The 24668-nt window shown below is 35.6% G+C and overlaps 1 protein-coding gene across 5 annotated transcripts in view; it reads left to right on the forward strand.

The window, feature by feature from the left end:
- The window catches only part of POT1 (protection of telomeres 1), a 67471-nt gene that overhangs the window by 12384 nt on the left and 30419 nt on the right, over positions 1-24668 (forward strand). For 4 of the 5 annotated variants that reach the window (XM_065636734.1, XM_065636759.1, XM_065636743.1 and 1 more), the window contains 6 exons: positions 265-337; positions 1796-1884; positions 4203-4313; positions 5877-5924; positions 7117-7231; positions 19339-19469. In XM_065636734.1, the coding sequence (XP_065492806.1) occupies positions 265-337; positions 1796-1884; positions 4203-4313; positions 5877-5924; positions 7117-7231; positions 19339-19469 (567 nt within the window). The remainder of the gene's footprint in view (positions 1-264; positions 338-1795; positions 1885-4202; positions 4314-5876; positions 5925-7116; positions 7232-19338; positions 19470-24668) is intronic. The other variant, XM_065636767.1, reaches the window with a different exon arrangement.

Consider the following 24668-nt stretch of genomic DNA (forward strand, 5'->3'; position numbering starts at 1 on the left):
TCTAGGCAGTAGCATCTAAGTAGCATTGACCTGTAATATTTCATTCGTTACATGCCAAAAACATTGCTCTTCAGTCCTGTCTTTTGCAGTTTTTTTGTTTGTTTTTGGTTTTGTTTTTTAAGAATTCAGATGGAAAATTTGCACTTAGCACTTAAATTCTATCTTTTTTTAGCTTATAGATGTTTCAGCTGTTTTCAGTGTTACAGTAACTTAGAGATGTATAGTCTTAGTTCACTTTTTTTTTTTTTTTTTTTTACTTTTTAGGGAGTAGTTATTCTTTCCTACCCACTAACAAAACTTGGAGATGGGACAGAATTTTTCAAGGTTGTTCTTCAAGGTATTACATTTAAGTATACATATTAAATTTATTTTATTGAACTTCTTGACACTTTTTTTAACTTCATGTTTTTACATCACCAGTACCTACTTTTTTTTTCAGTGTTCAGTAAAACGTTATGTTTAAAATACTCTCTAAAAGTGTTTGTTCTCTACAGAAGTAGATTATTTTAAACCTATGCCAGGTAAGTTAATGGAAACAATACAGTCTTTATATTTCAGTAGACTTCTTGTTGCAGAATCTTTAAAATACTGTCCTGAAAGGGCATTAGGTATATGCACAGCTTTAATAGTGTATTTTTAACCTGCTTATCATAAATAAGTACTATAGAAAAATACACACTTAGTAGTTACCATATAATACAGATAGTATCTACTATGTAATTGCACATTTAATATAGCTCAGTAAGTTGATTGGCAGCAAAATATTTGTATTTCATTCTGTTGTAATCTAACCAGTAAAATGGAATTTCTGCTGATTACTCAGGTATTCAAGTATCAGTAGACACTTCAGCATACTGAAAGACTTAAGTTGTTCATCATGTAATAAGTAAATGGCACTAAAAAATACTATGTCCCTTTTAAGTCCAAAGCTCATCACCACCCCCAACCAGGAAGGAGAAGGGTGTCCTTAGTCAGGGGTTTATGCTGGATTCAAGGAACTTTCCATTTCTTTCCATTTCCTTCTCAGCTCCTTCTTTACACTGGCTGGAGAATCATCACTTGCTCCCTCTGAGCCTACAAATTCTGTAACTGTGACCAAAGAGCAGGCTGGGGGGTGCAGGTCCTACCTGCTGATAGGGCTTGTGACGGTGCCAGCAGATGTGACCTGAATCAATGCCCCTGCTGGTTTCAGGGTTCCCAAAGAGGGACGCAAAGCTTCCTTGAGTCTTTCTAATTTCACGTGGCTGTTCAGGGGGACTGAGAGTTTCTGCACATTATCCACAGCCTCAAAAAACAACTTTGTGCATCTAAGTCATTACCATTGTTTCTGAAACAGTAACAGGTAGAAAAATATTTTAAAATAACAACATAATTTCTGCTTCAGTCCTCCTTGAAGGCTGTTTGTTGATATGCCTACATCCTGGAGTAACTCCAGTTTATATAGTTCTACCATATGATCTGTGCTAGTGTAAAAAATCGAATGTGACTGGATAATATTTCCTATTTAACACTATGCACTGAATTGTCCAAGTGGAATTTCTTGTCATTCCTGTTTAATGTACACTGATATACAATGTGTGCACATTTTAAATGGTCCTTTTATGAAGAATATTCTTGATATACCTATAGCCAGCACACAAAAGCAGTTGTATAAGCCTTTGGAAGGATTTTCTGTTTGTAGATTAATTGGAATGAAAAGTATTAGACTCTGTAGGTTAATTTATTTTGGAAAATCATTGCTGTTTTGTTTTGGAGAAGATATGGTAAATGAAATTGCTTCTGCTTTTTTCTCTAGATTTGGATAACTTATCACGGATCAACAGCATCAATATTTTAATATATGGAAAAATGGCAGAGAACTGTGCAAAAGTTATACACAATGGGGTAACATATATACATATATATTTCTTATTTTATTCCACAGGTGTATGTTGACTTCATATACTGTCTTTGTATAACTATCATCACCAAAATTAGGAATAGTCTATTCAGTCCAATTCTATAAATATGAACTAGAAAAAAAAAAGTATTTCCTTTTAACAACAATATTGAAATAAAGCAATTCTTGTTGTCAGTGCCGTTTACCTAGCAAGTAAAGGATCATGAATATGGATGATAAGAAGTCAGCCATTTATGTTCATAATTTGAATTTCTATTGTCATTTGATGAGATAGATTTTAGAATTAAATTGATTTAAAAGACAGTTAAACTAAAAGCTTTAAAAAAAATTCAAAACTATGCACACTGTTTTCTTTATTAGCTGAGTGCTGGCATCTTTCTTTGTCAAATATACAAGCTTGGTTTGATTAGCTCCAGGATAAAGGACATTAGCGAGTCAGCCTGTGGGTTTGTGAGACAGTGTTGCAACTAAAGAAGGAAAACAAGCTGAAAACAATTACTTCGACTTAATACTGTTTCTTAGCTTGCCCATCACTTTGCTGACATTTCAATATTAGCCAGATATCAAATTAAAATTAGTGTATAATACATCATGAAGTCATTTTAGGGCTTTTTCATTTGTGATTTAAATTCACACTAAATAGAGTGGTTTGGGTTGGAAGGGACTTTTCAGCATCTTATTAGGTTGCAGTCCTTTCACCGGTGTTTTTTGGATGTCACGTTAAGCATTGCATATTGCATGAGTAAAAACCAGTCATCTAATATTATTCACAAAAAAAGTTTCCATTTATTGTCAACCTGTGTAAAGGCTTGAGTCTGTGTAATTCTAAAGTTCCTTCTGACACTGGAAAACGAGACAAGTCAAGTCAGCTGTACAGAGCTCCAGTCCTGACTCAGCAACCAAGTTCCAGAATCTTGTGCAGCCCGCAATCTAACAAAATGCTGAAAAAGAAATAAAGTATAGCAGGGCATAGCTTTTTAAATGAAGTTTGTTTTCACTGTTGAAGGAACACCATGAAGGAGCATCGGCAACAGCAAAAGGGAAGACTCATGCTAAAACCTAGTTTCTGCAGAATAGCGGAGTTTTCTGAAGCTTGTGTTTGTATCTGGAAAGAATGAAACAACTTTAATGTATGTTAGCAGGGTGGTGTGTTCCAGGTGCAAGGAATATTGAGTTGTCTAGTAGTTTTGACCCATTTTAGCTTACTTAGCTCTGAGTATGGCTTAGACTCAAGGGACTTACCTAGTATCTTTTACTCAAAATGTAAATTGTATTCCTATTTGTGACACTACCTGAAAATCACTGTGCCCTAAGTAGTTTCATTGTTTATTAAACTGTCTGATCAAACTCATGCTTTCTGCAGTAGTTTTTTAGGGCAAAACTCTTAATAACTAAATATCTCACTGTCACTTAAGCTAGCAGCCTTTCTTGCACAAGCCACTAAGGTTTCAGATCAGAAATAATTTCGAGCAGTATTGTCAGATTGCTGAAATAGCAAAAAAGAGCTATCATAGTGCAACGTTTGGCTAAAACTGTCAACTTCGATCAGAAAACTCTTTTTATTTGTTATAATCAAATAAACACATGAGCAAAAGTCATTCAGTAAAAGCTTATGGAAGTGCTTTTGGTAGAAGGTCAAATAGAAATAGGGTTCCAAGTCTAACATGTCTATTAGAATGGATCACAGAGGTACAGCCCTGCTATACAGTCCTGGTGCCAAAGGAGCTGACTGTAAAGGAGCTTTACATTGTATCATAGTTCCCAGCATTATCTCTATATCCTAAATTTATTTTCTATCTTCTCCTGGTGGTTTGGTTTGGTTTGGTATTTGGAAAAGTTGCTACTAAAAAGAAGAGCTATTTCAGGAACTTAAATCATCTACCCCTTAAATCATCCTTTTCTTCACTTTGTGGTGTCTGAGGAACTTTGTTCCAAAGTAAAAGTGCAGCTGCAAATAAAATTGTTTCCTGTGCCATAATCTCAGGGGTGACGCCAGAGAAGTTTGTAATGTCTCTTGCTACCAGAAACCTAGCTTTTGTCACGGTAGCTTCAAGAGTGTGAAAATGTTAGCAGGATTTGAAAATTTGAAAAAAAAATTCTTGCTGGCATTGTTTGGAAATATGAATTCTGCGGGTAGAAGAGCTAAACAGAGAAACTTAAAGGCAGTGTTCAGAATTTGTTCTGGATTTCTGTTTCTTGAATGTCTTGAGGCTTTAGGGTAAAAGGTCACATCACATACTCTTAAAATAGAGTACGTGATTCAGTCCTGTGTAATCATCTGTTTATCACTCTGTCCCCATAGGACACCTTTGTAGTTGCAGGATTTAAGTTGGCAAAATCGCCTACAGCAAGAGAGGATGGTAGACATAGTTGCCACCTGGAGGTGTCTGAAGAAGCTGGATCAGCCATTTATGTACGTGGGTACCCAACTTTTTTAATCTTTTTTTTTTTTTTCCCTGAACACCTACATTAATACCATGTTTTACAGCAGAAAAACCAATATAATCCATTAGAATCCGAAGTAGTACAAATTACGTTAGTTAGCTTGTCTATCAGGAAACAATCAGAACATATTTGTGTGTGTATACGATTTTATAATACCCTCATCCATGCAAGACCCAAATGATCTGTATAATTGTTATCTGGCAATAATTTTAAATTTAAGAAAATATGCCATTTTATTTTAGAAAGCTATTTTCTTCCAGAGTTGACTTCTGTAGATAACTATAGCTTGGCATTCAGTGCAATGAAAAACAAAATGAATTAAAATTGTAGTACAGACGGGTTCATGACTTCATTTGTTGATAACAATGATATATAAGTAGAAAAAGTATGTTTCATTGAAGAGAATAGATAGCAAAACTGTGCCCTGAGTCTCGGTGAATGTGTCTAAACTAAATGTACCTAAATTATAGGCACTGCATGAGGCACACAGTTGAGTTTTGGCAGGACCTCATGACATGCAGTCAAATCCCAAGGAAGATATGCAGCTCACTGAACATGTAGGTTGTGCTGAGAAGGTGTCTGTCTCGTCATTGACCACAGAATGGAGCTTGTGGCAGTTAATTTCCTGACACACTCATTGAACACTTAAAACTAATCTGAAAACTTATCTGAATTTTTTGTGTGCTTCACTTCCTCATTTATGCTGTTCCCCCAACTATTTAAAATAAATAAATGTAAGTAAAACTAGCTTTAGGGATGCAGTTGAGGGTAGAGAGCAAAACGAGACCCCTCACAGGAGTCTGCAGGCAATGTGCAGCTCTGCTATGGGACTGTGTGTCTGTCAGACAGGCTGAGGTGTCGTGTCAGGATGGCAGCTGAGCCCCATGTTTCTCTTGATAAGGTGGGTATGTGTTGGTGTTATGTCAAGTCACCACAATTAGTTCTATAAAAGACCTTATACTGAAGAGAAGTCTGGCTTATAAGCATGGCTCTAAAAGCTTAGGAGCTGCCTTTAAATAGAAATTATCCCATTCTGGTGAATTTTCCTGGACTTTTTTTTTTTTTTTTTGCAAGGGAGAATAACGAGTCACTGAGAGTAGACCTGCTTTAAGCATTGTCATGTACAAAACCTAAGTCCATTTAGGTTCTCTGTTCAACAAGTCACTATTAGAAAGTACAGTTTTAAATTCGTGGCCTACAACTTTCAAATGCTGATGCTACTAATGTGACCTGACTCATTCAACCGAGTGCATTTCTACTTTACAAAATGCCTGTGTTATTTAAAGTAGCTTTTGTCTGAGTGTAATTGGAGTTAATATTATTTTCTTTTTTCTGTAGGATAAAAGTTTACTAGTTTCAGAGGTGATTCACATAGCGGAAGTGCCTGTAGTGCTGTTTTGTATTTGCTTATAGTGTTATATTTGCTTTAGTGTTATCAAATCTTGTTATATTTGCAATGCCTTCAGTTTCGTAATCAGTTTCCTTTGGTTTTTGTTTTTGGTTTTGTGTTTGTTATTTTTTTTCTCTTCAGATTTATACTACACCAAAAAAACGTGCTGCTTCAGAAACCGCATCAGTGGTGAGTTTATATTTGGAATGTTTTTAAACCATGTGAGACTAACTGCATATAAATAAGAATTTGTGGAGTTCTTTTTCTTTCCTGCTTATATTAGTTCCATACTCTCATCCTAGCAGCCATTCGTTTAGCTTTTAATTTTGCAAATAATATGCCTAGAAAACAGAATAAAATGTGACAATGTAGTACTTTTTCTATACTTGCAGTACAGTTCCCATCTTGATCTCAAAATAGGCTGCATGGTGGCTTGGGAAATATGAACTGTAACGGTAACTTCCATTCTAAAGATCATAGGCTTCTGCTTTAAAAAATATGGAAATAAGAATCCTCCTTTGATTTAAAATCAGACTTCATGTACTAGTCTTATCATTTCTTTGATTATTGTTTGGAACAAGCCTAAACTAAAATCCTGCAGGAAATACTATATTAAAGGCATAGAAATTGGTGTATGAAATTTTATTGTTGTTTATCATAAGGTTAAAGATTTAGTACTGAAGATGATACAGCTTAACTTTGTGTTAATTTTATAGAGAGTTTCATTTTTTCCCCCCAATATAGTATTGGAAAACCACAGTTTTCAGTCAGTTTGGCAGAACTTGTATTCTTTAATAGAGACTAATTAGCATATAATGTAACCTTAAGATGAGAGGAGAGTAGTCCTAACATAGTAGAAGATAGTCCTTAATTTATTTAATCCACCAAGAAGTGTGCTATTTTAATAGGAGGACTTTCACAATGGCTGTGAGACGTAAACCCCACCCAAGACACTGATTCTGTGCGGTGACACTGGCAATAAGAATTCCAAAATTATTTATGGATGTGCTTTAAAAAGCCCTTTGGATGGACATGTTAAAATCAATTAGTAAAAAATTACATTCCATCGTTCTTTATTATAATGACTTTTATTCACCTCTTTCTTGTATTGAAACTTCCTTGAACTGACTAGTTAGTTCATTGTAAGGAAGATGCCTTCACAAAAAAAATGGAAATAAGTCGTGTGCTTTATTGCCTGTGAATATATGTATACATATTTAATTTTATAGAGTCTAAAGTGACTAAGATAAAAAGAAACAGATAATCTATATATTAAGATGAAATAAAGTATATCTGTGGTTGGATGGTGTTAAAAAGACATTCTGGGTGAATGTATGAATAATTTTTTCTTCTCTTTCCCAATTTTATTGTGCCTTTCCAGTCTGTTGCACCAAAATATGTGTATACTCCTCTGAATCACCTTAAACACGGAACCGTAGTGAACTTGTATGGCGTTGTGAAGTTCTTCAAGCCTCCATATGTAAGCAAAGGAACTGGTATGTACTATATTCAAGAGATTTAAAATCTCCTCCTCCAAGGAGAACTGTTCCTGCCATGTTTGTTAAAAAACCACCAGAACAATAAATTCAGGTGATCTTTTGACCGTGATTCTCAGCTAACATCAAGAAAACAAAACACTTTATAGGTAAGGGATATCGGACTTGGCTTAGACAGACTGGTGGAGATAGCAACTGAAAAAAGTATTTATCAAGTTAATACTATCCATACAAAACAGGGAAAGGGACCTGTAGCAAAAAAAAAAAAAAAGTACGAAAGCCCTGCACTCTGTCCTTGTGGGAGAGGATTGTTATGTAAATACGTATAATTCTTCTGTGAGATTTTGACAATAAGTGTTATGATATGCTATAAATGAGCTGCCAGCATATTTGTTACTTGTAGAAGCTGTGCAACAAATGAATCGTTTTTTCTCTCTGTGAGGTGAACACCTCCTGATTGTGCTAGTTTTGCTGGAAGATTGTGTCATTTTACTAGGTGCTCAGCACGTACACACCTAGGTGATATCCCTGCCGAATTTGATTAAGCAGAAGAATTTCTTATTTGATTCAGAATTAAAGTATTTTCTTATTAATATAAATTTACTGTGCATTTAAAAGTTTGGTGGGGTTTTTTCCCTTCTAAATATATTTCTAATCGAATGAAGAAGGGGATACTATGATGGTGACTGACTTTTATGGCCCTAATTATGCATGCACATTTGTTGAATAATGTCAAGAGCCATGAATTTGGCTTCTAAAAACAGGAATTTAAGTGAGCATTAAATCACAACCAAGAGTTAGTGGCTTGTCTACAAAACCTTTTGCAAACAGATTCGTGTGATCTTGCTTGCTCAGGAACTCCCAGCAGCAGCCTGAAGGTGATACACTCAACATAAGTCAGTGAATATCCTTGTAAGAGCACAGCGCTATACCTGCGGTACCATGGCTTCCAAAATGAGGTTTGCTTACAGTTAGGTGACTTGAAACATAAGCACAATAGCTGAAAGCTGTGCAAACGTGGTGACACACCCAAAAAAGTGCCAAGTCCAACTAAGGTTTGACCAGTGGCTTCACTTTTTGAAGACAAAGCAATCTTCAGCCTTTGTTTGAATCAGTTTAGAGTGTATGAGTGAGTGGAACATCTGGGAGGTCTGTGCAGAAGTGTGTATGCTGGCTATGGTGTGTTCAGCTGAACTATATCGAGATAATCTCGTGTGGGTGTGGGTATGCCTAATTACTTCCATTTGGTGCATGTAGTATTCTAGATAAACAGATATACTGCTATGTATGAAATACCCTATTGACAGGAAATATTTTCCCTCACTTGTAGTTAAAGCGTTGCTTCACTCTACTTGTCGCTAAAGCGTGGTCTATCGCATGCCACAGAAAAGACAGAACATGCAGGTGCTGCTCTGTGGGCTCTCATACACTTGAGTGTCAGCTGTACTAGAAGGCACAGCTACGTCGCGCAGAGCAGCACAGAATTTTTCAAGGATATATTAGATTAGCTGGGTCCACAATCTGATTGATAGCTTCTGGAAATTCAACAGCATTTTCATATACTGTTGACCATGTCAACAGAAGAAACCCTGTACCTGCAGCACTAGGGCTCAGTGCCCTGGTGTCTGCAGAAGAGCAGGTCTGTGCTTCCCATACAGTTAGCTGTCGAAGATGATGAGAAGACAGTGGTGTTCCCCAAAATAGCTCTGAAACATAAACAAAAAACAAGTCTGAAAAATATGGGATAATCGAATTTAAATGTTCACATTTTAAAATAAATGTAGTCATTGAGTTGGGAACTAAGCCAGTAATGGTCCATCTGTTTTTATAGCAAATATAGTGCATGTTTGGTTTTTTTCATCTTGAGACTAAATTAAAATGAATATTATCATATTCTACATAGTCATTGATAAACTAAAGTGATTTTGCTAAACAATAAATTGCGAATCTTTAAGATAAAATATTGTTTTGTTGTATCTAGGAAAAAGCAAATAGTAGTTGTTAGAGAAAGCTGTAGAAAAGTTGAATGTCACTGTTTTTTTCAGAAAATAATTGGGTTTTGATACTACTGTAGACCAGTAGAATTGGAGAACTGCAAATGTCAATTGTTTTACGTCATGAATGTTACGACACAACAGATATTTCTAGATGTAAATGAGGAATAATGGTTAAATGAAAGTATCTGCAGGAACTCAATGCATTTAGATTGGGAAAAAAAAAAGTGTTCTGGCATCTAATTAGAAATGCAAACATCCATAAAATATTATACTAAATTAAGTGTGTGCATGTTTGTTTGTATAGCAAACCAAGTTATGCTGCTGTCTTAGAAGTAATAGTAATAAAAAATATTCTGCCCCTAGAGCTGAATACTTACGGAACTGTCTTGTGATTTAGCTACAGTTAATACTTAAATAATAATATTTCAAAAGTATTAACTCAAAGAAAGACTCCAGAGGGAGCTCTCCAAAGGTTGGAGGACTATCACTTGAGCAGTGTTATCCCAAAGGACTGCAGCCCACGGGAGGACCTGTTTTGGAGTAGGAAAAAAGTAAGAGAAGGAAGGAGCAGGAAAGAAGAGCTGTTCTGGACTGACCACAACTCCCCATTCCCCTGTTGCCTCTGGAGGGAAGAAGAGGGATGGTAGAAATGTTGGGAATGAAGCAGTGAAGTTAGGCCTGGGAAAAAGGAGTGGGGCGGAGGTGCTTTAGTCTTTATTTCTCACCATCTGACCCAGTTTTATTGGCAATAAATTCATCTTCCCCAAGTTGAGTCTGTTTTGCCCATGATGGTAACTGGTAAGTGATCTCCCTGTCTTTATCTCAGTCCGTGAGCTTTTTTCTGCCTTAGTTTCTCCCCTGTCCTGTTGAAGAGGGAAAGTGAGGGAGTGGCTGGGTGGGTGGGTGCCTGGCAGCCAGACAAGGTCAACCCAGCACACATGCTGGGACTCTCTGGGTTTTTCAGACTTTCCTGTTCTTTGGCTTATAATAAAATGAGGATAACCCTGGAGAAGGGATCTTGAGAAAGAACTTCCCTTTCAAGTTAAGAATCTCAGGGGAAAGAAAAATCTCTCTTGTTTAAAAAGGAGAACAATAACAGCACATAGTTTTTATGCTTTCTCAAATGGAAGGACCAATTTAGAAGTTTACGAAATACCTCCTTTGTGTGGGAGATATCACTGATACTGTTTCCTGCTTGACTGTAAAAGACTTCATTGTAAAGGTGCAAGTATAATGTAGACCTGTATAGGGCAGAGAATAGTATTTTGTTTTTAATGTAAAACTGATTAATTATTTCAGTATTCATTTACTCTGATCTTTTCTGCACAGACTGCCAAGCAACATCTGTTTGTCACTTTAGTGAACTTCTCAAAATCTTCATTTTGTGGTGGTATCTGGTGATTGCTTGCTTATGCTATAGACCTGTTTAAATGCTATTATTCTTAGAATATCTATCTAGATACATAGAATACATATATATTTTTTAAAAGTTGGACTCTCACTGGTGTTCTCAGCCTGCAATTGTAATAGATTTCTTAGCTGAGTTTATAAAACTGGAAATATTAGCTTTATCTAATAATTCAGGATATTGCCAGTGGTAAATGGGATGTGCTTTCCTCTTGAAAAATATTGTAGGTTTAAAACTCAGGCTTAAAAGCAAAGAAGCAAACAAAAGAACCCCCACAAATCTTTTAAAGGTTTTGTTTCCTTTGTTCACATTGCTGACAATAAAAAGGGTAAGAAGAAGATGATTAAAATGTAGAAAGTACTACTTTTAGTCTTTGACTAAGTCATGGAAGGGCAGTTCTTGAAGGATCACATAGTGTAGATTTGTCATTCGTGCAGCTGCTTTAACAAAACTTTAGGGACCTGAGGACTTTGAACATCTTACTTAGACAAGTACTGGAAATTAAGACAGCCATTCTTTCCAGATATGCAAAAACAATACAGTTAAATGCACTGGCTTTCAAGGTAATATGTCTCTGAAACAACTCAATTGCAAAAATCTGTACTATTAATATTTATTTGACAAGTTAATCACTTTGGTTTCATAAGTAGTAGAAATTTAATAGGGAAAATTATGATTTACTTAAGAACTAGTCTTTGTCTAGATGTCATTAATAACTTCCTAATGTATCTTCCCTATATATTTTCAGTTGGTAATATTAAAAAAACCTCCATAATATCGGGGGAGATCAGGGATGCGATTTGAAGTTTCTTATTTGTGATAATAGCTGTTGTTCACTTGCTACTTTATCACTGAAATCTCTACAAAAATTTTAATTTATTTGGGTTTTAGTATAAAAATATTCACTATGTTAAATATTTCAGTGTTGGGTTTGTCTGTTTGTTTCTTTTGGTGTTTTGGTTTTTTCTTTGTTTGTTTTTTTTTTTACACTATCCGAAGTTATGTCTGTTTGAGAGGGTGCAAAATGCTTAATGGTTGCTCTGAATTGCCAGGGCATGAAACGGTTCTTTTCAGAAAATTCTGTAGCTGCATTATATCTGGCACAATTCTGCACTAATACATTCTCTTTCTGACACTGTGTTAATAGCATCGTGCAGCTTTCAGCTGGTACTTGCTAGAAGCATGGGCAGTCAAGCCACTGTACTTAATCCATATGAGTCTTTATTCAGTGTATAGATATGCCCTAGATATGAGATATTGCTCCTTCTTATGTATTTTAAATCTTAAGGCTGAAGCTTTCTACTGTTTTCCCACTGAAAGTGAGTGGTACCTAAATTAACCTTGTCAGTGTATATAATCTGTAATTAAATGTTCATCGTTTCGATTACCATTATTTCATTAGATAAATGTTAAAACACTGAGTGAAATGAGTTTTCAATATGATAACAAATAATTATGTATTCCAGAAAAGCTGTTTTGACTGAGCAAGCTTCAGCTCAGAGCGTGTAGTTTGAAATGTCTGTATGTGAGAATTGTATGTGTTCTGAAAACCATCCAATGAGGTACCTCAAGTCCTGCTTGGTACAACAGACAGATGGTTTCTGTCTGCTGGAAGGTCTGTTGGAATTGTTCAAAATTATATTCTAGCTTTCCTTCCTGAATAGTTTGAGTCTTAGATATCTTAAATTTTTTAATGAAGGTGATTCTCTGTTCTCTTTCCTACCTTAAGCCCAAGCACATCTCAAGTATTCAGCATGAGTAAAACCAGTAAATATAAAAGAAAAAGAGCCTCTGTCTTTGTAGTGTCCAATTACAGAGATGATGTGCTTGACCATGAAACTTTTGTGACATTACAATGTGACACCAGTGCTTCTGCAACTCTTTCTGATTTTTTTCCTGCAGATATTAGCCAGTGTTTTCCATAATGCAGGGAAGTATTATGGCAAGAAGAATCCTTGCTGCTGTTTAATAACGTCGTAAGAGTGATGTCCCGTTTTCTTGGGGAAACCTCCACTCTGCTTGTTCTCTTAGATATATGCAGTATGTTCATATGTCATGTTGAATTAAAACCTTGTTTTAGCCTACCTAGATATGCATGTGGATAGTAACTATTTTATTTTTTACAAATATTTGTAAAAATCTAATCAATAAAGGATAGCATTTTCTAGAAATTATACTTCTAAAAACCTTGAACAGTTCCAGGTCGGCAGTTCTACAGGCCCAAAATACAACTTAAGAAATGTAAATCAGATTCTTAAAGGTATTTTGAAGCCATACATTTTATTTTCAATTTTTACCTGATCTTGAGCGAAGTTCATCAATGTTCTTAGTCCAGAATTGATTTAAATCTATGTAGCTGAAAAAATGTTATTTTAAACTATAGCATGTGGGCAACTTCAATCAAAATAGTAATTTTTTTAGTAAATAATAGCAAACCAACGTTAGAGTACAAAACAAACCAGTCACAGACTGTTGTGGTACCTGATGGTCTGTTTGTGAGGAAACAGAGTCAGAGTTAAATCTGCAGTGGTTTTGTTCTTTCAAGTATTGTGTTCCAGTTTGTTTTTTTCCAGATCAAAACATCAAGGATGTATTTAAAGTCTGCAGAACAGAATAAAAACTGTTGCAGAGGTAAAACTAGTGTTTTCATTTCTGGAGCCTAAAGATGAGAGTAGTATTCTCTTCCCTTCACAGTGGCTTGTGTGTGTTTCTTTTCTAAATGATCAGTGTTTCCTATCATCTAATATTGAAGATAAAGTTGAAAAAGTTTTAAAAAGGAAATTAACAATTAAACAGTTGAATAAATAGTTAATAGAAAGAAACCTCAGGACAGTTACTTTGATCTACAATTTACAAATGATAGCATTAAAGCATCTGTTTAGCCAGATGCTTCTGGTAGTTACTGAATGTTTGTATCTCTTAAGTGTATGGCCATGTTAGAAATAACATTTTGTTTGGGGCTTCTGCAATATCTGTTTGTGTATGTACCTATGTATACACACACACACTGTGTGTGTGTACATTCGTACTATTTTTCTTCTGTGTTTCGTTGAACATGGTAAGTTGGCTGGTTCAACTGCTTGGTTTTAGTACAAAGACACTTGTGTATTGAATGGCCTCAGTAATTCTTCAAAACAGTACTAATGTTTGGTGTAGTCCTGAAGAGAGAGTAATCTGCTACAATAATGACTCTCCTTTTGTATGTACTGAAATGCAAGAAACAGAAGGCAATCTCTAATTAGAGTCCCTCATTGCCAACAGCATTGCCCAATATCTTTTTATCTCTTTGCAGGGGGAGGTTACTGATTCAGGATAGTGGCTTTTCCACTTAAGTTTTAGTCAGGAATACATATGTGATTGTGCAAAAGGGGATTTGTAATTAGATCGAAAAATTTATGCCAGCGCATTTGTTAGGAACTGCTGAAGTCCTCAATAAAAGTAAAATAAATGTTTAATCAGTAAGTACCAAATGCCTTCCTACAACATCAGGAACCACTAATCTGGAAAGCTTTTGTAGCAATTCTGGTTTCCTGAAGATGACTGAAAAATAATTTGTAAGTGAAGCTGTGGGTTTGGGGGTTTTTGTTGCATTTTTTTACATATCTGTATGGTGTGCAGAGATGGTGACTTTCTGAGCATGCTGATTACTGACATAACAGTCTATAAAAGAGTGCAAAAACTATGGCATTTATAGAAGGAAAGCTATGGCCTGAAGAATGAACCTAAACCATCATCACAGTGGAGGAAAACTTACCTTTACAGTGCCTGTTACAGGGCTACAAAATATTCCTATTTCCAACTATTTGAAGTCAAGACCTGGAGGCTTGGAGATCACCATTCTCCATGTAGTTAATGTAACCTTCTACTGATCTTGACTTGGAATTATATTGATTTCAAGATAGTACTTGCAATAATAATGAGTTCCTTTTGTTGCATAAATTTATTTTCTGTATAGCTGCTTCACCACATACTTGTGGGATTTTATGAAATGAAATAAAAAACTAAGGAACAAGTTAAAGTAATTGTATTTTTTTAAGAATAGGAAGGACTAGTCTGTAAGGATATAAGAAGCATATCAGACAGATGCATCACTCTGTACTTCCATTTGAACCAAACATCATTCTCCTTGTTGTTTTCATAAACACCAGTTCTGAGGTGTTAGAAGCATCCTTACAGATAGCTGTGCATTGCTGGTGGTCCCTCACATGATGTTAAACCTGAGTGGTTATACCTTTTCATAATAATTAAGTATATTAAAAAAAAATAGATGCAGTTTGGAGTTCTGTGTAGTATCAGCCTAAAATCAATGCTTTTACTGAGTCAGTCTAGTACAAAAGGAAAAACTTATTTTATAGTATATATTTATAGTATATAAATCTGCTGAACTGTGCATCCATTGTGTCATATTTTAAGGCAGATTATTACAAATAAAAATTGCCAGTGGTAAAATTTCCCTTCTTTAAGAAAAGTAAGTTTATCTAGTGAAGGAGAATTGACTCCAATATATAAACTTCCGTTTAGGCATTAAGGTTTGTTGTTGTTGTTGTTGTTTGGTTTTTGTGAGGATTTATGTTTGGTTTTTGTTCTTTTGTTTTAGCTTGGTAACGGAGACATTTTGCTTCATTGGAAAGTGTATTGTGAAAATCAAATGTATGAGCAATGACATTTAGTATATCATTTCCTATAACACTGGAACACTATTTAAATTCAGCAATTCTATTTAGAGTTTGAAGAAAAGTGAATTCAGTTGCTGAACTATAATGCTGCTATGGAAAGCCAAAAGCAGTTTTCACATTCTAGCTGGAGAAGGAAAGACAGCTGTTTTTGTATTTTTAACCTTGCGAAAGGACTTGCTGGATGAGGATTTATTTGCAGGAAAGTCAGTCTTTTTGCTTTGTTCTTAAAGAGCTCTGTTTTAATTAGGTTTATTGTAGAAGCGACGTTTTGAGGTGATAGTTAAGAATGGAAGTCTAAAATCACAGAGAACCTATATTATATAGAAGGTGTTCCTCAGGCTATATACAGCAAGTATAATATTTTATACTTTGAGTAGGATGGTTATTAGTCATTTGAGTATGCTAATTGCACAGAAAATGGAGGGAGTGTGTTAACTTTTCCCCTCTTAAATAGGCAGCTGCACATGTATGAAGCTGACCTGATTGTATAATCACAGCATCAGAGAGTAACCACAGTCCTAATGTGGAATGTTTTTGTTATTTCACTTTTATTCCTGGGTTGGATTGTATCAGTGCACTGTAGCATGTTATCCTGTATCCTCAAAGGACTGTAAATCTGTGAACTATATGGGGTTTTTTTCTTAATTGCTCATTTTGCTCATATTGTTTTGCAGCTGACCTGTTAAGTTAACATCTAGAATTCATACTTGGAGAAACACAACAATCACTTGTTGGGTTACAGTAGTAAATACTGGAGTTTTGTCAGCCACTGACTGGACTATATTAGTGTCTGTTTATCCTAGTGTAGAATGCCAGAATAGGTGCTATGTGACACTTGATCTTGTGCCTTTGGTGGGAGTGTGCAAAAGAATGAGGCTTAGCAAATTCTGAATGCAGTAGATGAGAAAGGATCATTATTGAGTCTGTGTAAAAATCTTGGGGAGGAAGAATAGAATATATCTGTAGGAAAAGTAGTCTTATTTTTCTTGGTAAGCCTTCACTGGATTTCTTCCTTCAACACTTCAGTCCCTCAAATCATTAGAAAACTTAAACTTTTAAGGTTAAATGATAGTAAAATGTAAGGATGCATTTGCTGGAGGTGGTGGAATATTTATTTTGAAGGCATCGGCAGTGAACATACAAGCAGGTATTTTAATCCAGTGTAACACATCTACAAGTTTGGGGAATCTGTTCACAGAGTTTACATATGACAATTGTAATCTTTTGACTGCTTTCCTATAGTTTTTATATAAGGCAAATGTGTCAGTTTTAGTAGACTGAAAATGTTCTCTTTCAGAGCTATCTAGCAACAATTTATGTGTCTGTATCTTCATAAAATGCATGATGGAGATTTTATTGACTTTTTTTTTTTAGTGCTATGACACCTTTGTACAGTTCCCAGATATGTAAACTGTGGTTTAGTGTCATTATCAATAGCTCCCTTGTATAATTAGAGCTGGGTTTTTTTATTTGTTTGGATTTTGTTTGGCGTTTTATTTCGGGGAGTCATAAACATGTCTGTTATGGGAAAAACAGATTTGACTTAGGGAATTTAATTCATTGCTAGTCAAAATAAACATGTACTACCTGATTCAGCTATTGAGAAACAAAGAAGAGAAGCATTTAAATGCCCTGGGGAAAACACCTTTCCTCCACCTTTCCCAGGCTCAGCATCACTGCAGACACCTCTCCTTCCCCCTCCTGTCTCACTCCCTGTCAGTGTTACGGGACACACAGTGTTTCTTAGGCGAGCAAAGGGTGGGACAGACTGGGGTTGGTATGTGGTAGTTTCTGCTGCTACTTGTTCCTTGCCTTCCCCCCCACACCCCTCCCCATTGTACCTTCCTTCTTAGTGGTGTCCTCTGCTTTGATGGGGGTTCCTCCATGGGCCTCAGTTCTTTTGTGGGTGTATCTGCTGTGGCGTGGATGTACCCACAAGTAGTGGCCACTTCGACTTTGAGCTTCATTTATAGTCTTCTGGTGTTTTAATTTCACCCTTATAGAAGTTGAGAAACAGGAAGCTTCTGGTCAGTTGTTTCAAATTTGAGTTTTATATAGTCAGTTTCTATAGTTTGTTTAAATATCAGCAATAGAATTCATAAAGAGGTTTATTTATTGTTTGTTAATTTTGCTTCTTTACTATTGACTTGATGCCTGCTGAATTACAATAATGTCTCTGTGTTACTTTGTTTAGAGAGTTTTATATCTTGAACAGTGTTCCCATTCTTGGTACCTCAGGAGAATGTGTGTAACTCTTCATGCAAATTGGTTTCTAAGAGTTACAACTACTTTCTTTTTTACAGTGTTGAGATTCCGTTGTTGGCTGTTACCAGAATGCAACATAAAAATTGGTGAAGAACTTTTAGTTTAAATGGGGGTTCACAACAGTAGGATTATAGCAGGACTAAATGGGTTCTGTACATAGGGGAACTGTTCCTGCTTCTAGATGGTATGTCTGCATTTTATATGCAGGTCAGCAGTATGCATAAGTAACTTTTACAAGAAAAACTTATGTTCTTAAAATAGGATTGTGAAAGCAAAAATGTGAGTTAAAGTAGATGGCATTAGAAAATTGGAGAGTTGCCTAAGCATTTGGGGTAATTCAGATCTAGTGATTTAGATTTTTTTTTTTTCAGTCAGAATGAATAATAGCAAAATAATTTCATTTAATGATTCTGATCTGAAAGCACTATGTGCACTGCATACAGTTTAGATATATCCACTCTCTTCAGAGTACAGAAAAATGCTAAGATAAATAGTAAATCAGTGTTATACCAATGTGGAAAAGTACAAAATTTTTTGTTTCAGAAGTTTTCGTCAGTCTTACTAATGCTGTTTTTTTGCTTTCTCATTCTGAGATTTAAGAAAGGTGTGCTCAAATGGAAAACCAGTAGAGAATTCACCATGGCAAGCATTCAAACTTTAGAAATTTTACATTGTAAATCATTAAGTACTGTTAATTTAACACCTAAAAATTGTGCGTTTTGCTTGAAGATCTTGCTAACTCTTTCTAAAAGCCAAATTTTTGTGTACATAAATGTATCAAGGTAAAAATAATAGGTTGTGATGTCATTGCTCTGCTGATGTGCTGAAAAGGTTGCAATGCAGCCCTAAACTGTAAGTTTCAGTAAATGCTAGCATAATAAGTATCCAAAACCAAAGCACTCGTTCTTCTTGATTAAAAGCAAGTAGGACAAGAAATGCGGATGTTTGAAGTTCTGAACATACAGCCAAGTAGATATTTGGTATTTGAAATGTTCTCAGGCAGGTTAACCAGCTGCCCCGCTGTGAAACAGCAAGTGTACTCTCCATTTTACATTAGTGAGATATCTGAGCACACATGCTTCTGTAAGCTGAAATGGAAAATACAGATGTCATTTATGTCATCTGCAAATACTGTTCTATTCTCAGCTGTTTTCCTGTCATATTTGTATCTTGTTTTGAGTTTGCTTTTTAGGTCCTTAATAGAAGTGAAATTCTATTAATGAAGTTTAATTTCAAAAGAGCACGTTTCAGAGTCTTACTATACTTTCTGACGACCACTGTGTGACTGTATCCTTGAAGTATATATCTGGCATGTTTTGTTGAAGTGAAAGATAAGCAATTTATGCTTTAATTTGCTTTTAGAACTTGTAGAACTCATTACCTCTTCAGAAGACAGTGCAAAAATAAATCTTAGGAAAGGATTGTACAAGATTGTACACGTACTCCCCATTTTATAGAGGAAGTAATTGAAACACGAAAAAATAGTGTGCCTGTTGCAGATGGAATAAAAAGTTTTGTGTGTTCCTGGCTCACAGACCTGTGCTAAAACACCCATTTAATTTTCAGTTATTTGGGCTAATTATTGGCGAGATAGGCCACACTTCAGTTGTTATGCTACTGTAACTAAATTGACTGCGGATGAGTTACACAGATCACAGCAGAAAAAAATATGCCATATGGTTGTTCATCCCATGTCTAATATCTGTATAGTAATAACTCCGTAATGCCTGTTATTCATTGAAACACTTTCATATTTTACAGATTATTGCTCAGTTGTAACACTTGTGGATCCATCAAATGTGAAGTTAACATGCACTCTTTTTAATGGAAATCTAGATTCCCTACCAAAAATTTACAAAGTTGGAGATATTGTTCGATTTCATAGGATAAAGGTATGTACTAGGATGTTGGGGGGTTTATGTGCTTGGTTTTTTTGCAATGAGAGGACCCTGAGAGTAATTTAATTCATTGTGTGCTGAAATCAACACATGCAGACATTGGATAAAGCAACTGATTGATAAAACAGCTATGCTTATTACATGGACCACAACTGGAAATAAGCTCAATTTTTTTAAACAACAACAGAGCACTAAACTGATATCTCTGTTTAAAAAAGTGATAGATATGGTTATGACATCTCAAGAACAGCATTTTTTTTTCTTAATATTGTTGAACTAGTTGACAAAAATCACATGGTAATACTTCTAGATGAACAGAAATTAACTGACATAAATGTGCACATTTTATCCCTCTTCAAACTAATAGACTTGAGGGATTGCTTTAGAGCTTCTTTTGTGGAGCACTTTAGATCATCTGGAGAGTTACTCAAGTAAATGTAATCTATATGTTGTTTGTGCAATATGCTCTAACGGCTTCTTTGGTGTTTTTCCAGCCTTACCCCGTATTTGTCTGTATCAAAGGCCACGAAGGAAACAGTGCTTATAGCTTTGGTACTGCTTCTGCTGGGTGTTTTTCATATGCCTTCTGCAACTCCGTAAAGAAGAGGAGCCACAGTACAGAAACTGAATGAAAGTCTTGTAATGCTGGATCACACAGGCTTAAGGAGGTGCAGAATAGCACCAAAGACATGATTCGCCTTGTCTGTGTGTACTCCCTCCTTTAGTTTAATCCAGTTTGTTCCATGCAAGTTGGTTCCTTCTCTTTCTTTCTCCTTGATGCAATATAGAAGGCATTGAGACAGACACACAGGAGAAGTATCTACTCACTTCTTATTTCTGGGCAGCTCTGACTGTAGCTGTCAGGTTGATAAGGATGGGAGGGGAAAGTCTGGAGCTTAGGTGTAGAACATATTGGGTGTATGTTACACTTTGCAGAATTTAGCTGCCAGATGCTTAGTGTCCTCTTGAGTAAATGTGGTCCAAATATATAAACTTGGCCAAGGTTAGGTTTGAGACTTTTTGCTAAAAAGGATCTCAAAGAACATGTTGTCTGCAAGACTGCAACCCTGTGGAGTGATAGAATTTCTCCAAAATTTGAAGATTTAGAATTTTGCACATATGTTTTATTAAATTTTCATCTGAATACTTTTGGTCAAGTTACCTGATCACATCTTAAATATGCAGGGAATATTCCAAAATAGTAATTTTTTATTTTACTACAATTTTCTCAAATATACTGTGCCACTTTCTCTGAGGAATATTTCTAAAGCAGTGCTTGCTGTTTTGTTAAATTATTATCGAAACAAATTATTTCAGCTGGTTTAAGTGTATATACTTTTTGCATGCAACTTTTTCTGACAAGATAGTTCTGATATATTCAGGTGAACTGATAAATGAAATGTACACAATATTATTCATTTTTTTCTTTAATTTGGATTTCTATTGCTGCAGACGTTTCTGATAAGCTTATTTTGCAGACAGCAATTCTCAGGAATAGTAGAGGACAAGCTGTTATTTATGGCCCTAATATCTAAGTGTATTTTTCATGTCTTTGTAAAAATGAATTTTATTTCCGTATGACTAGCCGTGTTAACTTTCATTTGGAAGATGTCTGCAGGTAGTTCTTGTAGTTCGGTCTTCTTGCTGTTATATTCAAACATGTTCAAAATGGTTTAATTTGTAAAAGGACAGAGATTATTTACTAAGTTACTTCAAATTGCTTCCCTATTTCATTATTACATCTCTGTTCATAGAGCTGGAGGTTCACATTATGAAAATAGAAGAAAGTATGATCAGCATACCATATTATCCAAACTTGTTTAGACTGTGATTCACTTAATGTGAGAAAACACTTACAAAATATAAGAAAATTTACCAAATGCATTCAGGTGTTGTTTTTGACAGAAAACTTTTTTTCATATAAACAGCATCAGTGACAATCATCAGACTGCTACAAAGAAGTTAATCTCTGGATCTGATATGGTGTTAAGGCTCAGGTTCAGTTGTGTAGTGTATTTTTGAGCAATAAGTTATTAAATTAGTAACTATTTTAACAGATCATAGTCATTTTGGGGGATATTGGAGTATTTGTCTGTTTGCATGTTCTGTTATGGAATGTGCATATCATTCAAATGCTTGATCTGAAACTTTTTTTTAGCTTGGAAGTTTGTCTTCAGTGTTCGTGATGGGGTTTTTTTAGCCTTGCATCCCATCCCATCCTACTCACCCCTGTGCACTGCATGGCACTCAGAATGGAAGGCAAGCCTTTACTGTTTCCACATCAGTTTTAGAAATGTAAGACTGAAGTTGTTCTCATGTTGCCAGGTCTGGAGAGGGCTAGTAAGAAACATCTCCAAAGGTCTTACTCTAACTTTTGGCCTCTCCTTAGCCCTGGGCAATTCCTAATAAAGCTCAAGTGTTTCAGCAGCAGTGGAACAGCGACAAACTAAGGGGATTAGTTATTAATATCCTTGTAGGTGATGCTGAACATACAGTGTATTGTATTGAGTGGCTACAGTCTCCAAGATGGACAAATCATCATAAATCCAGGACTTCGATTTTTCTCTAAGAAGTGCATAACACCAAGGAGCAACTCCCATTTAACAGAAAGGTCATTTAGGAATGAAATTGTTGAGGCGATTCATATCCTAAAGGATTTCAGGACAATTGTTTGGGGATTTTTTTCAGCTAGTTTGAGGCATGTAAACATAATTTCTTAACAAGACACTTTCTCAACCTGCTTCTGCTTTGTTTCTTATTTAAAATGTCAGAACCACTGATCAAGTAATAGCATTTAACAGGAGAAAGCAATCTTTGTTTATAACTTGTCACTGCCCAAATGGCAAGCAATACCTATGGGACGTTTCCAACTTTTAAAAGCTCTGGGGTTCAGTTCAGACAGGTCTGAAACCCAGGCTGCCTTGGACCAGTGGCTCTTAGATGCCATTCCATTCTATGTTGGCTACCTGTGCAGCCAAAAATAGAAAAGAACCCAAGGAAATAAGCTAAATACCTAAGTGAACTATTTTTTTTGTCTTGACACAATGGAGAACCTATGTTTTATTTGTTTGTGTTTTTCCATCAAGTGTCTGCTCCAGTCATTCTAGACCTTTTTTCAAGTTCAAGTGCAGTGATCTGTCACTAAAACTTTGTTTAAGATGCCGAGTGAATGGGGAGAATTGAAGGGCATCCCTTTTTGACTGGTAACCCCCATCCCCTAATTTTTTTAATTCTGTATTCTAGAAAGAAATTATTTTTCATAGCCATCACTTATAACAACAAATTAGAAGAGTGTGGCACCTAGTATATTGTGTTCTTTTCTTTGCACTATCCCACATTCCTGTCTAGGTTTTTGGATGGGGTTTCACTTGAAATATAATCCATGTGTATGTACTTTCCCCCAGATTCCTACAGATTTTTTTAAACATTCAATAAAATCTAAATATTTAATAATCAGTGCTGGGGAACCTTATGGATCTAGAGATGATAAAGCCTAGTATGGCAAAGGGGGAGTTTCCAAGGATGGTTGTGGACTGAGAGAGTAGTACATTATTGAAAGAGGTTACTTGAGGAGGTTCTGGAATCTCTATCCTTGGAAGTTTTCAAGGCTCAACTAGCCACAGCCTGGTGTGACACAGAGCTGACAACAGCCCTGACCTGAGGAAGAGGTGGGACTTCATCTCCTGAGGTCCCTGCCAACCAAAATTCCTGTGGTCCTGTGACTGGGCCATAGCCTTCCAGTACCTGGACAATATCCCTTTTCCTTATAGCCATTTGTAACCCAGTCAATACCTTCATAAATTTTTTTGCTCCTGGAGGCTTGTGATCAGATTCTGTGTTTGAGAAGGAGGGGATTTTTTTTTTCACTGCTTATTTGCATAAGATATTGCTTCTGTGTACACTGAACCCTGTTTGTGGATGTGTGTGCATATATACATGTGTTTAACTGAGGGGAATACATTGCTCACCACAGTAACTATAATTCTTGCAGATACATTGCCTATAAACAATTTCGCACTCTTTCCTTTTCACTAGCATCCCACATAAACTATTCTGCAGTTAAGGGAAGACTGGGTAGCAGCATGTGAACATGGATCTTCTATTATTTTGTTGTCAACCATGAATCACAGGGATCAAATGTTTTTGACGTCTGATTAGGTAAAAGATACCTTACAATTAGGTCTTCAGCTGAATATTTACTTAAATTGGAATAGAAGGTGCAATAATTCAAATTAAAAAAACGCCAAAAAACAAAAAAAACCCTAAAAACAACAACACAGCTTGATGTCTTGAAATAATTTTATATGTACAAACAATAATCAAGTTTTAAGCTTAATGGACTCATGTTTCAAAATATTATCTTGAATTCCTGATCCTTCCACATATCAATAGTTAAATTTATTTTAGAAAATCTTCCTACTTAGTATAAGAACATGTACAATAGCTTAGTATATGTTGTTTTACAAGGCATTTTATTGATATTCTGAGATTATCTGTGACTGAAGTGGTTTTGTAATAGTCCTTTGCTTCTGCAATTTAACAATCAGTTTTGATGGAAAACTACCTTGGAGATGCTATTATTCCAGCTTTATACACTAGTTACTATCATACTTTTCTATTGAAGGAGGTGAATAACACCAGCTTCAGTTAAAAAAAAAAATCAGGTGGTTTAGGTTGCTGTAAATCTTATTTATAAATGTTTCAAGATAAGCTTATTTTCAGTAGGCATATTGAGGATAGAGTTGTACCCTATAGAAATCCCTAGATTTTATTGTCCCCGCAGTCTGTTTAGGTGACATTTCACCTTTTGTTCTTTAGTTTATATAAAGTACACCAAAGACTCTTGCAATATGTATTGGAATTTATTTGCCTGCTTAGAACAAGCCAAATACATTGTATCTGCTCCATTTTTGTCCCAGAAGATATTTTTGCCTAGCAACCATTATTTATTGAATTTATCTAAAATTCTCAGGGAATTTTTAAACTCATAGGCATCTGACCACCTTCCCTGTTCTTCTCCCACAACCCAATTTTGTAAAAAACCCAAAACCCCACGACCTCTAGAAATGACAAAAACCTACTGAGGGAGAATTATCGTCATATACAAAAGTCCCAGATTAGCTCTTTTCCCTAAGATTAATTTCGAAATTGTTTGTGTGTGGAAAATATAACTAGTTTACAGTACCACAGCTT

Source organism: Caloenas nicobarica, chromosome 1 (genome assembly GCF_036013445.1).
Source record: "Caloenas nicobarica isolate bCalNic1 chromosome 1, bCalNic1.hap1, whole genome shotgun sequence".
Lineage (NCBI taxonomy): Eukaryota > Metazoa > Chordata > Aves > Columbiformes > Columbidae > Caloenas > Caloenas nicobarica.